This window comes from Abrus precatorius, unplaced genomic scaffold, assembly GCF_003935025.1.
Source record: "Abrus precatorius isolate BTA unplaced genomic scaffold, Abrus_2018 Scaffold3, whole genome shotgun sequence".
Lineage (NCBI taxonomy): Eukaryota > Viridiplantae > Streptophyta > Magnoliopsida > Fabales > Fabaceae > Abrus > Abrus precatorius.
In genome coordinates, this window is record NW_020874373.1 from 33075307 (window position 1) to 33092806 (window position 17500).

The 17500-nt window shown below is 29.5% G+C and overlaps 2 protein-coding genes across 4 annotated transcripts; both read left to right on the plus strand.

The window, feature by feature from the left end:
• The first annotated feature begins 998 nt into the window (after nucleotides 1-998).
• Nucleotides 999-5790, plus strand: LOC113862523 (AAA-ATPase ASD, mitochondrial-like). Its single transcript, XM_027495604.1, has 3 exons — nucleotides 999-1101; nucleotides 1219-1239; nucleotides 4250-5790. Exons 1-3 carry the CDS (start codon nucleotides 999-1001, stop codon nucleotides 5788-5790), a joined length of 1665 nt encoding a protein of 554 aa, XP_027351405.1.
• A 3124-nt stretch (nucleotides 5791-8914) lies between these two features.
• Nucleotides 8915-12985, plus strand: LOC113861459 (GDSL esterase/lipase At5g33370-like). 3 transcript variants are annotated; one of them, XM_027494283.1, is made up of 5 exons: nucleotides 8915-9440; nucleotides 9562-9689; nucleotides 11648-11890; nucleotides 11990-12242; nucleotides 12666-12985. In XM_027494283.1, exons 1-5 carry the CDS (start codon nucleotides 9191-9193, stop codon nucleotides 12890-12892), a joined length of 1101 nt encoding a protein of 366 aa, XP_027350084.1. In that variant the 5' UTR covers nucleotides 8915-9190; the 3' UTR covers nucleotides 12893-12985. The 3 variants fall into 3 exon arrangements, with proteins under 3 accessions (XP_027350084.1, XP_027350085.1, XP_027350086.1); XM_027494284.1 differs by having other exon boundaries at nucleotides 11990-12270; nucleotides 12687-12921; XM_027494285.1 differs by having other exon boundaries at nucleotides 9217-9440; nucleotides 9567-9689.
• The last annotated feature ends 4515 nt before the right edge of the window (nucleotides 12986-17500 follow it).

Sequence of the window (17500 nt, forward strand, 5' to 3'; positions counted from 1 at the left end):
TTGTTTTTTATATTAGAAAATTAAATTTGGTTCTTCAGTCAACAATAAAAAGACACTAATTAACCGTTGTTCATTTGTAACGATGGATTTGCATCCTCTTCCAATGCTTCAGGTCGGCTATATCAAGTTAAATCATGATTTATTAGGAAAGTCTGATTAAAATCATGAATATAAAATATAAGAGTGGTGACACAAAATTGATCTAAACTATTCAATTAATACAATAAATAAATAAATTATATATATATATATATATTCAAAATCAAACTAAACTAGATTGAATTAAAGTAATATTAAATTTATATTATTATTTTTTAATTCTATCCTTATATCAACATTAACTCAAAATATTTTATTGAATCTATTTATATTTTAAAAAAATTGATTGATTTGTGATTTATAATTTAAATTAAGTTACAAGTTATGATAAAATTGAATGGTTTTAAAATTACTATGTATTTAAGTTAATTTAGTTTAATCAAATTTTCTCTTGAATAAAAACTAGTCACTAACACAATTTATGCATCAATTTAAAATTCTATTTATATTCTAATTAGTGAAAATTTATTTTTTATTAATAAAATTTAGAGTATTATCTCTTAAAAAAGTAAAAAGAAAAAAAATCAAAATATTTGATTCAATCCAAATTATAAAAGATGTTATTCTAAAATTGATCTAAATATAATTACAAATTCTTTTATAACTAAATCAAATAATTTTTTATTTCAACTCGAACGATACCTATTAAAAAAAGGTAAATTTATTTAAATAATGCTATTTTCAAAATAAATTCTAAAAATAGATTTTTTTTAAAACATATTCCTTATCTAGGGCGATTTTTGGTCAGGTTATCACTTGTATCGCACTGGCATGGTCGATAGACATTTTTATAATAGACTATCGTTCTCCATCATTCGATACCAGTTTATAACACGTGATAGAGAGAGATAGTATTACCCAAACAAAAGCGTGAAGAGAGACGACTTGGATGATTACACATGTCGTCTGGAGAGGAGTATCGGCTGGTCAAGAGCCATATGCCTATAGGGCTGTTAGGTGCGGCACTAGCTGAGGTGAAGATATGTGGCTTTGTCAAAATGGGTGCTGCAAAGAGGCTTCTTCTTCTCGTCCTTGTTCCCTCCCTCCATTAATGCCGATGTGAAGAAATTTCTGCATTCTTGCTGTGAAATTTTTCTAAATAAGTTTTTGATTTTGTAGTGTTTTTTGAGAAATTCGAAGGTAAATATAAAATTGTGGTGAAGACCACAAGAGAAGCGAACATTGAAGATGGAGTCGTATTTGTTGATGAAAGATTGGAACATGTTCCAACACGATTCAAAGTTTAATGGCGACACAAAGGTTGGATTTTGCTCATCAATGGTAACTTGGAATGCGTTTTTGTTGAGTTGTTTGAAGGTTGGGAGGATTAATCCAGTTTGAACATTGTATGACAAATGTTGGTTTTGAAGCTTTTTTTTATACAAGAGAATGATTGGCAATAACGGATTTCGGCAAGAGAGAAAAGCAAGAAGACAACATTATTTATCGCACTGAATAGCCCGATAAGTCTATGCTCTTAACCAGCAGATACTTCTCTCTAGGCAACACATGTTATCATTCAAGCCGTCTCTCGTCTAATGCTTTTGTTTTGGCGGCACTAGCACTCTCTCTACCACGTACAGCTTATAAACTTGTATTGAATGGTGGAGAATCGATAGTCTATTAAAAAATATCTATCAATAATGCAGATGTGATATATGCGGTGACATAACTAAAAATCACTCCAGTAAAAAAATATATTTTAAAAAAACTTTATTTTTTGAATTTATTTTAAAAATAGCATTATTTAAATAAATTTGCCTAAAAAAATAGTTAAAAAAATGATTAGTTTTTAGAGGTAATTTTATTTTAAAAGTATGAAAATTTGGCTCCACAGTTACCTACTCTTGAATAATTGCGTGCAAGATCCACCCTTCCTATAACCTTACCTTTATTTCGATACTGTTATTAGTTTCTTAGGGAACCACGGGACAATCTTCAGTAGCAAGAGCATCTTCGCCCCATCAACATGGCTTATAGAGTTTCATAGGTATGCTTATAAAAGAGTTTTATGTTAATGCTTACTATGTTAATTATTATTTATTATGACATTATTGTTTTTATTATTAAAATAGAAATAATAGCTACTTATGTATCAAGATATTAATAAGTGTTACTGGTAAACGTCATAATAATAAATATAATTTTTTAACATATATAATAAAAATTAATATATAGTATTTTTTTATTAATTTTTATTGTGTCTTTAAAAACAAACGAAAAAAACTGAAAAAGTAGAACTAATTCCCATGCACATCGATTAAAATTTTCAGCTCAATTTCATACTAATTCCCTGGTTTATCCCTTCTTTTCACAACTCTTCTTTCCACTGATCCAACCATGTTCGATTCCTCCGATTCTGATTTCCTAAACACAAGGCATTAATTATGGGAGAATTTATGATACTATTAATGCAAGTGGAAGAATTATTAATATAATCTATAATACATATGTTAATTTAATTTTGTTACATAAAAATTGTATTGACATAAATAAATTAACGTCTATCCATTATTTTTTAGTGATATGTCTAATCAAACATTTCTACAGAGAAAAGAAAAGCATGATCAACTTGGAGAAAGTAAAATAGCTTAACCTAAAAGTAACCAAACAAAACTACGCAATTCCCGAAGCTTCGATGTGACAATCACTGTAACCGCTGGCTTGTCAAAATGTTTTCCGAACATGTTAAAGTCGCTAAACAGTTACTCATGGGTAATACATAACCGACATTGTGATTTGAACATAGGAAACGACGATAACCATTTATATTTTGTTTCTCTTTTCAAAAAGGGTGTTTTTATATAATTCAGTGTTTGTTGTGGAGCGGCTTTTCGACAGAAGTCAGAATTTTCTTCGAAAAAGCATCCCTTATTTAATACACAGATTTTCCTCATCCAAACTATTTAAATTTTGTGAAACATTTAAACAAAATAGATGGGCGATGTCTCTCATGGGTGATTATAACAAATTAAAGATGAATATCTGTTAAATAAAGTAAAAGCTTATTAATAACCAGCAAAATGAGAGAAAATTTTAATTTAAAGCTTTGTGAAGAGTCAATTTAGGGAGACGAAGGAGAGAAGAAAACTATTTCTTTAATGGTAATTTTTGTTTTAAAATTTTAAAATGTGATTTTTTATAAATAATTATTTTTATATTATTTTTAAGTTTTTTAAATAATTAAGAATTTTTTGTTAACTATTTTTTTTTCTTATTCTTTAAATTCTTTTTCTTTCTTCTTTCAAGCTCTAAAAGAAAATTTAAAAAGTTAGTGAAGTAGAATAAGATAAGGTCTTGTACAATTTAAAATTTATATATGTGAATTTCATTCTCTTTGAGATAACTATAAAAGTAATTTTTTTCTACCTTAAAAATGGAACATTATTTCATCCCGTGAAAATCAGAAATGAAAAATGCGAGAGAATATATTTTTTAGAAACTAACTAAATATTTATTTTAATGTTTAAAATTATCAGCATTGATCCCTTTAATATTTAGTTTTAAAAAATCACTTTAGTACTTGATTTTTTCAAATAACTCATTTTATTTGATTTTTTACTTTAGTTTATTATTGTTTTGTATTTAAAATACTAAAATAAATACCATTATATAAAACTAAGGATTAACATGTTTTTTTTATAATTTAAAAGAAGATAATAAATATTGATTTTACAATTTAAGTTTTCAAGACCTTTCTAAACGACAAGAAAAAAAGTTTGAATTTTGGTTCATATCATCCTCACAAGATGGATGATTCAGTTAACTAGACCATTAGTGGCACAAGTTGCGAATGTCGGCTTAGCTTTATTAAATGGTGGACGAGTAGTCCATATTTGTGTGTTCCAATTCCATCCTCATCCAAACATGCCACAGCTTCCATCGTACTTGACAAACTTGGAGAGGCCAAAATTTCAAATCCAGCTGAGAAAAGTAGTTTGGACTTGGCACACATCACTCGTTTTCAAATGGATTCTTTTAGAAAACTTTAATAGCACTACCATCGACTACTACCACTTCAACTCAGATTCTCATATGACATAACACATTAGAGGGACACACCCACGAAAAGAAAAGACCCTTTTCAAGTAGTTATATAATATGTACTAACCGTGCATTCCTAGCCAAACAAAATTAACACATAACACAGAGTGTAGTGTGGTGGGTATGGGGGAACTATGGGCACAAATGGGCTCGTTAATGGCCACAATTATGTTTGTGTATGCCATTGTTGAGCGTTTTTTCCCTGCAGCACTTCGTGACACTCTTCAAATACACACTCAAAAACTGATGAACCTTTTATACCCTTATGTCCAAATAACCTTCCCTGAGTTCTCTGGTGAGAGGCTGAAGCGTAGTGAAGCTTACACTGCCATCCAAACCTACCTCAGTGAAAACTCTTCCAACCTAGCCAAGAGACTCAAAGCTGAAGTGGTGAAAGATAGCCAAAATCCTTTGGTGCTTAGCATGGATGATGATGAAGAGGTCACAGATGAATTCCAAGGTGTGAAGCTTTGGTGGGCTGCAAGCAAAACTGCCACAAACCCACATGCATATTCATTCTCTTATTACAGTGTTCCAGACGGGAAGAGATATTTCAAACTCACTTTTCACAAAAAGCATAGAGATCTCATCACTGTGTCTTACATCAAACATGTCTTGGAAGAGGGAAAGGAAATTGCCTTGAGACATAGGCAAAGGAAGCTGTATACCAACAATCCAAGTAGTGGTTGGTATGGTTACAAACAGTCAAAGTGGAGCCACATAGTGTTTGAGCACCCTGCAACATTTGAGACTCTTGCAATGGAGCAAAGTAAGAAGGAAGAGATAATGAATGACCTTGTTAAGTTCAGAAATGGGAAGGACTACTATGCCAAGATTGGCAAGGCTTGGAAGCGTGGCTATTTGCTATATGGTCCTCCAGGGACTGGTAAGTCTACAATGATAGCTGCTATGGCTAATTTCATGAACTATGATGTGTATGATCTTGAGTTAACTGCAGTGAAGGACAACATTGAGTTGAGAAAGTTGTTGATTGAGACTTCAAGTAAGGCTATTATAGTTGTGGAGGACATTGATTGCTCACTTGATCTAACTGGCCAGAGGAACATGAAGAAGGAAAAAAATGAGGAAGAGGAACCAAAAGATCCTAGTAAAAAAGAAGAAGAGGAGAATAGCAAGAGTAGTAAGGTAACTCTATCTGGGTTGTTGAATTTTATTGATGGTATTTGGTCAGCATGTGGGGGAGAGAGGATTATTATTTTCACAACTAACTTTGTGGACAAGCTTGATCCTGCTCTTATTAGGACAGGTAGAATGGATAAGCACATTGAGTTGTCATATTGCCGCTTTGAAGCATTCAAAGTGCTTGCTAAGAACTACTTGGATGTTGACTCTCACCATTTGTTTGCTAGAATTGCCAATTTGCTGGAAGTGACCAATGTGACACCTGCTGATGTTGCTGAGAATCTTATGCCTAAGTCAGTGAATGAAGATGTGGAAACTTGCTTGAAGAATTTGATTGAGGCTCTTGAGGTGGCTAAGGAGGAAGCAAAGAAAAAGGTTGAAGAAGAGGCAATATTGAAGGAAGAAAAGGACAAGGAGAATCCTAATCAGCATGGGAAGAAATATAATGTGCACACTGTGGAAGATGTGAAGGAAAATGGTTTTTTTCCTTTGAGTGGAAAATAATTTACCCTGATTGAGATTGTTACACTTTGTGGTTTAAACATCTATTCAGCTACATTATTATTATTGGGAGTGGAAATGTATACTGATTTTCCAACTGTATCTTTCATGTTAAATTAATAGCAATCATCTCCTTTTCTTCAGTGTGTGGTTGAAACATCTATTCAGCCATAGTGTTATGTTGTTCTTTAAGGGATCAGTGAAATCTATCATTCCCATTCACACGTTCTTATCGTTCCATTTCAATTTCTGGTATTTTGAAACAGCATCGTACCCGGTGCAATGTACATGGTACTTATGTCGAGAAGATACAATCGTATTCGCTATGGTACATCATAGGATTATTTTCACTACTACTGCAAACAATAATCTTATATATAACAAATTTCAAGATGTATCAAAATAATAATAAAGTTTGTACTGAAATTATTGACAAATTTATTTTTTTAGTTTATATATATATATATATAGAGAGAGAAGCAAGATTTTCTTACAATAGTATAAGTCTAAAAACTCTTACATTCAATATGAATCTTTTATTTAACTTAAATTTAATGGTTAGTAAATAATAAATTATAAACTATTAAACTTAAAATTAAATGAAAGACTCAAATTAAGTGTAAAATTTTTTAAATTTACATTAGTATAAAAAAATACTTCTTTATATATATATATATTCAATAATTAAATTAATAAGTTATAAAGTAGTGTCTTCCTTCGTTTAATTATCAATCCCACTTAAAAATCATTACTCGAATTTTCATGTTAGACAATACATAAACTCAGAATGTGTTTAGATGTGCGATGATTTCTCTCAAACGTGAAAAATTATTGTGGTTTAAGTTACAGCATGTGTATGCTCTTGGCTAATTATATTTGAATAACCTTTTGATAAAATAAAAATTATAGGATGTTTTATAATTGATGAGAAATAGGACAAACAGTGATCCCAAATAATACAATAATTTGTCCTCAAACACACGTATATAAGAGAAGTATTGCCAGGTAAGTGTAACATTCATGGGAGCGTAGTTTCAATTTTAAAACGACATCAAACTTTTTTTTTGTCTGAAAAGTAACGTCAAACAAACACGCATCTACGTTTTTGTTTTTAGTCAATATGTACTTCGTTGAGGCTTTTCCTAGTTAACATAATTTGGGCGTAGTCCATTCATAAAACTCCTTAAAGGCCACTATATTCTCACTGAACTAATAGATTTTTGGGAAAAAAAAAAAAAGGATTGCGATTTCTTTTAACCTATACTTTGACTCTATATACGTTTTCTTCTCATGTGGAGTTTTTCATTTTTTTTAGAAATTTTTATTTACATTAGGAGAATTTTTTCCCCTCTTTCATACAAAGACTATTTGTTAGTATTTTTTAAAATTGTATTAAGGTAAACACAACAATTTTTTTTAAAAAAAATAGTTAGATGTTGTTACAAGAAATAGTTGTTAACCCCTTTAATTTGACCGAGTCTTGAGGAAACTTAGACTATCTCCATAAGTTAGAATTAAGCAGTTAGTTTTGTTCTCCTAAATCCTAATATGCCCTAATGATAGGATATGAGAGAAAATGAATTTTTAATTAAAATAATCAACTTTACTAAAAAATAAAAAAATATGTTCATATTAATTTTTAAAAATATATGAACAAAGACTAATTTAATATAAAGTTGTCGATAAATCACAATTTTTTTTTTGTAAAATATTATTCCGGCCTGAGTTTGCATAAATCACATCAAAGGGGCACTTACTTGTGTCGTTTTGTTTATTACATTTATTATTGGATGACTATTGGTGAATTTAATAATTAAGTCGTATCATTTGTATAAGACTTACTTCATAAATAAATAAATTTAATTGTATATAGTTCGACTCAAAACCTATATTTTAGCGCTTTATTAAATACATATCGATTTTTTCATGTCTCTTTTCAGTAAATTATCATCTCACCATTTTGTATTAAAATAATGAATTTAAGTTTGGTCGTGTAATAATTTTTTATATTAATTATTATAGAAATTCTGTTGTCTATTCGTATAAAATTAAACTTAGATTTGCGGTGAATATGAAACATATAACATATTCACCCGACAAAACACATCTAAAACTATAAATGCATGAATATTATAAAATTAGTGGCAAATTTACGGCACATGTAAAAGGTTTACTGGAAACTACCTGGTCTGTATTATTATTACTCGAATTTTAAATAAAATAAAACTAAACAGTACAAAAGTGTAAAGTACGAATATATGAATTTGAAATTGACAAACGAAGTTTCGAATAATGACGACACTTTTGTGTAAGTTTTGTATTATAAATTTTTACTCATCATTTCCGTTTTAAATTTACTTGTGAATAACACGAGCATTGCCTCGTTTTAAAAAAAATTATTAAAAAAATGAACAAAAAATTGAGCGTTGAGTGAGTATTTTAATTAAAAAATAATTGTCATAATTCATTTTATAATAACATCAAATTTTGTAACGTATGTCGAATAACATATAATAAAGAATAAATAATATCTTTTTGTTAAAATTATATCATGTAATTTTATTAATAAAATGGACTTTATGATATTTGTTAATTTTAAATAAAAATTTATTATGCATAAATTCTTATTTTATGTCTTTTAATACATGTACATTAAAAGGATTGCTATAAAATATGAATTAGATTCATATTTTAAAAATATAAATTTAAAACAATAAAAAGATACATGTATATTGATAGTGTATTATTAGTATTATTTTTCCAAATTTTAATCGCCTCAGAAGTTGGGAAAGAAAGAAGGACGGAGAATTTATGGAGTGGGGTAACAAAGTGACAATGCACCGCATTCTTAGCTCAAATATTAAATCCGTGATCGGAATTAGGAAATAAACGCTCCTTTGGAAGCTTTTCAAAAGAATCTTCATCAAAACAAGATCAGTACCCAACAATGTCACTGGTTAATTAAGAAACCTCTCATACTATCTTTTAGTCTTTGTGTATCCAATTAAGTGATTAGATGATTGGTTGATACATAGGCATCAATCCCTCTCATCTTAAATGTCTAAGTCAAAGCATGCGTATATTATATCCAGTTAGAAAGTGGAAACACATTCTTCGATCTGTTTCCATGAATTGCTTCTCAGTGCTACCAACCCATCTCATTTAAGCTTGTAACATTGCCACAATTTTTAGAACTAGAACTTAAAACCTCAATAAAAGAGCACCCAAAATTGGAAGTCCTAGTCTATCTCATGCAATCGTCCTATATAACATGGTGGAGAGTGTTATACAACACTAGCTTGTTGAATCCCAGGTAAAGGTATACACATCCCATATCCAAAACAAACCCCTTTAATTTCAACCAAGCTAGTCTCATATCCACATTCAAAAAGGGTTCATTTCAATGGTTCCCACTTCAAATTTTGTTCATGTGGTGGTTCTTGGTTTAGTTTTAGCACTACTTGTTATTGTCCCTAGAGCTGAAGGCAGGCCAAGAGCATTCTTTGTATTTGGAGATTCTCTTGTTGATAATGGAAACAACAACTATTTGCAAACCATAGCTCGTGCTAATGCCCCTCCTTATGGAATTGACTATCCAACTCATAGACCAACTGGCCGTTTCTCTAATGGCTTCAACATTCCTGACTTTATCAGTTAAGTTTCCATAGGAAAAAAATTATATTGCAAGTTATCAAAACACTAGCTAATCGATATCATTTTAATTAGCATTAAATGTTGTCAACTTTCAATAATAGAATTGATGGGTTATTTCAGGTCAGCAACTTGGTGCTGAATCTACAGTACCATACTTGAGCCCAGAATTAACGGGGGAGAATCTCTTAGTTGGTGCTAATTTTGCTTCTGCTGGAGTTGGAATCCTTAATGATACGGGTGACCAATTTGTAAGTTAATTAATGACCAACCGTTCCCGCTTTCTTCGCTTCCCTTACAAGTACATAATGCATGTATGTACGTAACCTTGAGCATGCTTTAACTTTATCATAAATAAAGGTAGGTTTTTCCGGCTAGCTTTTTAGAGTATCACTACCTTCTAATAATTAATATGTTAAATATGAAAATGAGCATTATATATATACTCTAGATGTATATATCCAACGAGAGATAGAAAAGGGAAAGGGAAAGTGAAAAAAATGTAATAAATAACTTAATGTGATAATAAAAAAGAGAGGTGTTAATATGCGGTTAATATTGTTACTAAATATATATGTATGTAAAGCAAAGCACATGTACAAACCGGGATTGGCACCAGTGTTATCCCTTTGAGCAGCGACGGGTTTCTGGCTTCGAAGTTCGAACGCTGGATGCAGGTGCTCGTTGCTTGTGGAGGATGAGTACGTGTACATATAAAGCACTCTAAAAATTCAAGTTAGTTAATAACAAGAGTAAGAGAAGGTATACAGTGAAAATGATATTTGTATATCATGAGAGAATATATTTTTAGGAATATATTTCAAAGATGTATATGTGTATGAAAAAGATAAAAAAAATATAAAATATAAATATAATTATATACATTGTGATATATAGTATTAATTTTTAATAATTTAAATAATCAAACTGGTAAATTTTTATTTTACGACTGAAAGTGGTGACTCCATTTATAAAGTTCAAAATACATAATTTTGTCTTGGATGATTACGTGCTCACTTAGTTTAAGAAAAAGTTTAATTGATTTTAAGAAAATTAATTTGAAGTTATTTAATATGATTAAGATATTTTGCATAAATTAATTTAAACTTACATCTTTTTATTAGAATGTATGTCTTTATTAGACAGCGTAATAATTACTTTTTAACAAATAGACCTAATATTTTCATGGAGTGTGATTTAAATGCGAGGAAAAAAGAAAACAGAAAAAAAGTGAATGATATGATAAAAGAAAATAACTATAAAAAGAGAGAATAGATGAAAATGAGAAATAGGAGAAATGGAACGTTAAAATTTTGTTATTGTTTTATCTTTAGATGCGACAATTAATTGATGTTAATTTGACCTTTAAGTGTTTGTCTGAATATAATTTAATCTCCAAACCTATGATTTTGTTATATTTAGTTCAATTTTATGATAAATTTAGTTCTCAAATTTTGTTAACTTCACAAAGCAAAGGCTAATCAATATAAATTTGATAAATTAGAGACTAAATTATATAAGCACAAATTTTCTGAAACCTAATCAAGTTGCCACTTTTAGGTTTGAAATTGTATTATATATATTCACCAAGAGTATGTCTTAATTAATACATAAGTTAATCCCTTTTAAGGAAAATACATTATTAAAATAGATTTTATCTCTCACAATATAATATTTTTTTATATTTTTATAAGTCAATAATTGAATTTCAGTTAATATATTAAAAAAATTCACCTATCTGGTAATTATGTTGGGTTTTGTCGTTAAATTTGGAAGTTTGTCGGTTAACAAATATAACCGATATAGTATTTATTCTCACTTTAATTTAATGTTTTTATAACGAAAAATACCTTTATTATTAATATAGTTATAAGAGAAAAATTATTTTTAAAAAATAGCAATAAACATATTAGTATATTCGTGTGACTGAAACATACTTATTATCATCACATACAAACTATCAAGCTATGAATTTGGTTCATCTAAAATATAAAGTGCAATCTAGAGAGAGGAGGATAAAACATATTTATATTGATTATAAAATCCACAGTTGAGATTGAACAAATTAAAAAATTATTATATACATAATTCGATCTTATTATCATACTCAATCATGAACTTTATTCTGACGAACTGTTATTATTATTATTATGCAGCTTTTAATTTTTCACTCTAATAATGGACCCAAATTAATCATCTACTTTTGCAGATGAACATAATTAAAATGCATAGACAACTAGAGTATTTTAAAGAGTACCAACGACGAGTAGCTTCTCTGATTGGAGCTTCGAGGACTAAAAGACTGGTGAATCAAGCACTCTTCCTCATAACAGTAGGTGGCAATGATTTTGTAAACAACTACTACCTTGTGGTTAATTCTACAAGGTCTCGTCAACATCCACTTCCAGAGTATGTCACGTTTCTCATCTCTCGCTACCGAAGGCACTTGCAGGTAAAATCCTCAAGACACGTTTCCACACATGCAATATTATAATTATTATTTCATACCTAGCTAAAACCAGTTAAGTATATTATAATGCATTAATTGTAGAGGCTATATAATCTTGGAGCTAGGCGAGTTATTGTAACTGGGACAGGACCACTGGGTTGTGCTCCTGCCGAATTGGCTGTGCGTGGCAAAAATGGACAATGTTCTCTTGAGCTACAACATGCTGCAGCATTGTACAACCCTCAATTAGAACAAATGGTACTTCAACTCAATAGCAAAATTGGAAGTGACATTTTCATTGCTGCAAATACAGCACAGATGCACAATGACTTCGTTAGGAATCCCACAGCTTACGGTACTATACTACGCAACTTTCATTTTAAGTGACTAGTTTCTCACTATATATATATATATATATATATATTGAGACCACAATATTTGACTTACATAATTTCTATTTCACTCTCCTTAGAAAGTGTTAATTAAGTTACTTGACCAGGTGAAAGAATAGGGATAGAAAAAGAAAAGAATGTTTTCTATCAAGTGTAAAAAAGTGTAATAAATATTTATGCGCACTCTACTTATATATAGTTCCTTCTACCCTACAATCACTGTGGAAAGTCAAATATTGATTTAACATTGTATCAATGGTGTGCAGTGAGAAAATATTTCTAATTAACACCACTATGGTGGCAAGGAACAGAATTTTCTTCCTCGTAGTTCTTATCCTTATAATAAATAAATCCTAATAAACATTATATGCTGTGCAATTGGGTAGGATTTACTACCTCAAAAGTAGCTTGTTGTGGACAAGGGCCCTACAATGGTTTGGGGCTATGCACTCCATTCTCCAACTTGTGCCCAAACCGAAATTCGCATGCATTTTGGGATCCATTCCATCCATCTGAAAAGGCTAATAGACTTGTTGTGGAGCAAATTATGACAGGTTCTACAAGGTACATGAAGCCAATGAACCTCAGCACCATTCTGGCTTTGAATACTTGAGCACATAATAGATTAAAGAACCTTATATACAGCCTAATTACTAACTTGATCTTCAAGTGCATGACAACTTTTACTGTAATTGGGGTTTGTTGTTTGTACTGCAACAATTAATTCGTGTATTTTTTAAAGTGTTCGAATAATTAATTGGAGAACGAAATTTCAGGTCATTGTTTAAGTTTATTTGTTATACGATGTCACTATATAAAATCTTTTTATAGACATTCAGTTGTATTTTACCACCTCATTTTTTTATGTCTCATCATTATTATCAATTAAATTAATTTATATTTCGAATAACATTATATTATGCAAATTTTCATCGGGGGCTTGAGGTAAATAATCATTTTGAAGTATTTATGTGAATATTTTGAAATATTGCATGGGACAGATAATGAAATATGTATATGGATTAAATATTACTAAATATATAATTGACTTAATATGTTAAATTTTTAAAGTATTTTTAAAATTTGTATGAATTTTAACTAGTTGACTAAAGTGCACAAGAGTATATGGTGTTCAAGCATTATTTTGTAATTAATTATTTAAATTTTATTTTAAGTATTATAGATATTCATGAGTGCCAGACTCTTGCTTCAAGTTTTTGAAAAAAAAAAGGTTTTATAACATCATATTTATACTTATTTTTAAACTCATGTTTGATTAAAAGTAATATATATATATATATATATATATATATATATATTAATTATTTTTTCATGAAGTTGATATTCGTTTCAAGTTTTATTGCAAACTTATCTTTTAGATAAAAATTTTAAAACATAAACTAATTCATATGGAAACAAATTAACTTCAGTCAAAATTAATTTTATGAAATTAAAATAAACGAAAATTCAATTTTTAAATACTAACTCAAAGATTCATTAAAACTGTCATTCTCATTTCGTACCCAGGTTTGACTTATGCATTTTAGCTTGTTATACCTTTTGGTCGCGGTTTGCTTGACTCTTTAGCATCGTTAGCTTTGATATGTCACTCTTGATGTCATGTTGAAACGAACATGAAAAAAAAATCTAATTTAGAATAATTCAGTGGCTCATAATTAAAAAAGAGCATTGTTGAATTATTCAATCTTATGGCATTTCATTTAATGAAAAACATATGCCGTACCTTTTTTTTTTTTTTGGGGGGGGGTGTTTGAGACTAACCATTAGTGTTAATTAGAAGCTTAATTTATGATGACTTTTGACTTTTGGGCATGTTTGATAGTTTTTCAAAAATTACTTTTTCACAAACACATTTAGAATTTTTCATTGTGCATTTATATCAGCATATTTGAAAATATAATTTAAAAATTACTCCTTTTAAAAATAGTTAAAATTTACTGAAAGATGTAAAAACTACAGTTGGGTTCACAGAGACTTATTAAATAAAATGAAATATTTATATCATTTTATAAGTCTGAAACAAAATTTCACTAATTAACGATAAAAATAAGTGTTGGAAAAACTATGCTATTTACAATATTTTTTAAACTAGTTCTTTACGGTTTAAGTATAATGCAAATAGAATAATTATATCTCTACATCTTTATTTTTAAATGTGATTCTGTGAAGTAAATAGAAAAAAAATATAAATATAAAAGATGTGAAAATTATAAAAGTTGATGTGGATAAGATATTAGGGGATTAATTTTCTCTGGCAGAGCACTCTCACATGTACAAGGGTTACAGACCAGTTACTAACCCAATCACTGAAGTACTTCATATTTAAAATTGAGTGACATTGTCACAAATTATTGGTGTGTTTCAAATGACTTTTCTTAAATTTTTTTATGCATTTGTCTTTATTGGTCGACAACAAACGTAGACTATTCGTCGAGCCTTTTTGTATACGTCACATATCTGAATTTGCTTAGCTAATATCGTTTAACCGTATTATATGATTAGCATACTTTTCTAGATAATGGTACAAGCATGCCCACAAAATTGTCCCTAATAACACATGACAACAATATAGTAATGCCTATAAGTCGACATCTTGTCTGAATTTTCAATTTTCATTGACCGGGTAACTGCGGTCTCGATCGGAACGAATCCATCAATCCATTAATTGGTTCATGGATTTAGACTCACTCAAAACTTTGGCTTGAATATTAGTGGCGTATTTTTATGACTATAACACGTTTATATATCTTGGACTTTTTTAATTGGATGAAACGTTTATCTTTGATTAATTGCATTAAACAAAAATCATGACAGTTTCAAACGTAAATACAGTAAAATAATTCTGTAAGAGATGATAAACCAAGATAGAGTATTTAAAAGACTAGTGATCGATGAAGCTTTTGTTGTCACATTTTTAACATCTTAGTAAGAAGTATGTAATGCAATTGCATGAAAATATAAAGGTTCCTTTTAGTTGAACCCATCAACTTGACTTGCATGGCAGGACCATTTCTCCATGTACCCCACCAAAATTAATGGCAATTTTATCAGCAATTAGTGTTGCTAGATATGAGAAAAAGTGAGAACTGTGCCGGCATCTATATATTCATCATCACTAGGCAATGAGAAGCAGGCAGAGAAATTAAGGGCAAAATAAAAGAGGTTGAGGAAATCTTGTCGCAGGAGAGATGACATTGCCAAAACTGTTGCACAAGAGCATGTAGCCAATGTCATCCTCATGTGACACGATGTCCTACTACCACTTTCTTCTTTGTAATCTCTTTCTAATACAGTTTTTATATGTATGTTTTTGTAGATTAAGAAAGATAAATTTGTAGGAGAAGCAATGTTGTTTCAAGGCTCACACGGCTACGAGGATGGTTTATGTACACGTATGGATTAATTCATCGAAGTGGGTCTCTAGCAGTAAGAATCAAACTCAGTCTTTCAAACTCAGTATACTCCCTTGCCTTTCTATGATACGATTCTCTATATAAAATTAGGATGCACTTTAGCTTTTAGAAAGTTAGATATTATTAATTGAGAGAAAGAGTTGAATCATTGACAACTTTAGAAGAATATTTGCTTTTTCTAATTTTTTGAAGTTCAGTGTGTCAAAAGATATATATACCAAAATGTGTCGGTTTTGGTATATGTTACAAAGTCATACATTAAGGACATCTTCAATGATGGGGTGAAATAGAGTCACTTAATACTTTAATTTATAATTTTTATGTAAACCTCTTCATGATACATCTTTCTTTTATTTTATAATTTAAGGATTTTTTTTATACTATAATGATGTCATTTTAAAAAGTTCATCATTGAATCTCACTGCGTATTTTATATATCTCATTGTTATTTGAAGTATCAGAGTTTTTTGTTCGTCAAATGAAACGGTTCTACGTTATCAGTTCAATTTCCTTGCAACCTTTAAATAAGAAACAATTGTGATATTTGGCTGTCACATTACATTATATAATCGTAGTAATATATTATTTGAGTACTGTTAAGGATGATAATTGATAAGATATAGGTAGGGTATTATAACTTTTATTCTTATATTTATGGAAAAAAGTTTTTTGTCCCAATTTCATATTTACCCGGGATTGCAACTTCAATTTTCATTGTCATACATTTTAAGTACTTATATATTCATATATAAATTTATTACCCACACTTTAGTTAAATAATTATGTTTGTTTTTAACAAATCTTCTTTGTGATAAATTAATAAAATAAAATTTTCATTTTAATATTAAAATTATGTAAATAAATCAACACAACAACAAAATTTACTTAGGGCTTGAAGTTAATTAAAAATTATGATTTTGAATGTGATAATGAAAAATAATTGAACAATCTTAATTGTTAATGTATTCAAAATTTTGTACATTAAAATATTAATTTTTTTTTTTTTGCAAATGATTATCCAGATCTAATTTCATACTCATTTAATTGATAATTTCTAAATATCCAAATTGTCTTAGCCCAATTACTATCTCTAGGCATCGTTGCCTAATTGCAGAAGTCACCTAGAGCATCTTTAACTGTTGAACAAAAAAATAAAGAAAAAACTTAGAGCATCTTTAACCCAGAAACTACTCATGATTGCTTCCATTTTTATTTTATAGTTTACACATCATTTAATATATTTTAAAAAATATAAGCAACCTTCGTTTTTATTTTTTTGGGGGTCAAAACAACCATCTTTTCTAACCTTGCAACTTTACTATTACTTTGCCTCTCTCACCTATGATTTTCACGCTTATTTTCATGTTTATTTTGGTCCACCACGCTTCTTTTCATTCACCATCTCTCTCTTACCTCTAGACCCACTTTATGTGTTTTGCAATCATTGCTTTTATTTGAATGGTTGCTTATTCAAAAACAGAAGTTAAGAAACTATCCTTAAAGATGGTCTCAAGCAACAATGTTGGAGTTGGCTCTAAGGTTAAAATGACTTTCCAGCTTTGTTTCATAATTTATCTAAAAAATATAATTGGGAAAACACCCTCAACTATGCCTCTTAGCATATTTTATTTAATAAATGATAAGGAACTTCCCAACTTCTACCAAAATCTCTGGATTTTGTACTACATGATTTTGAAGTGAAGCTTATTGAATTTTCGAACAGTGAACATCAAGCTTTTCCACTAATAAACGTGGCCAGTAAGGCTCAACATCAGCTTGCTCATTTT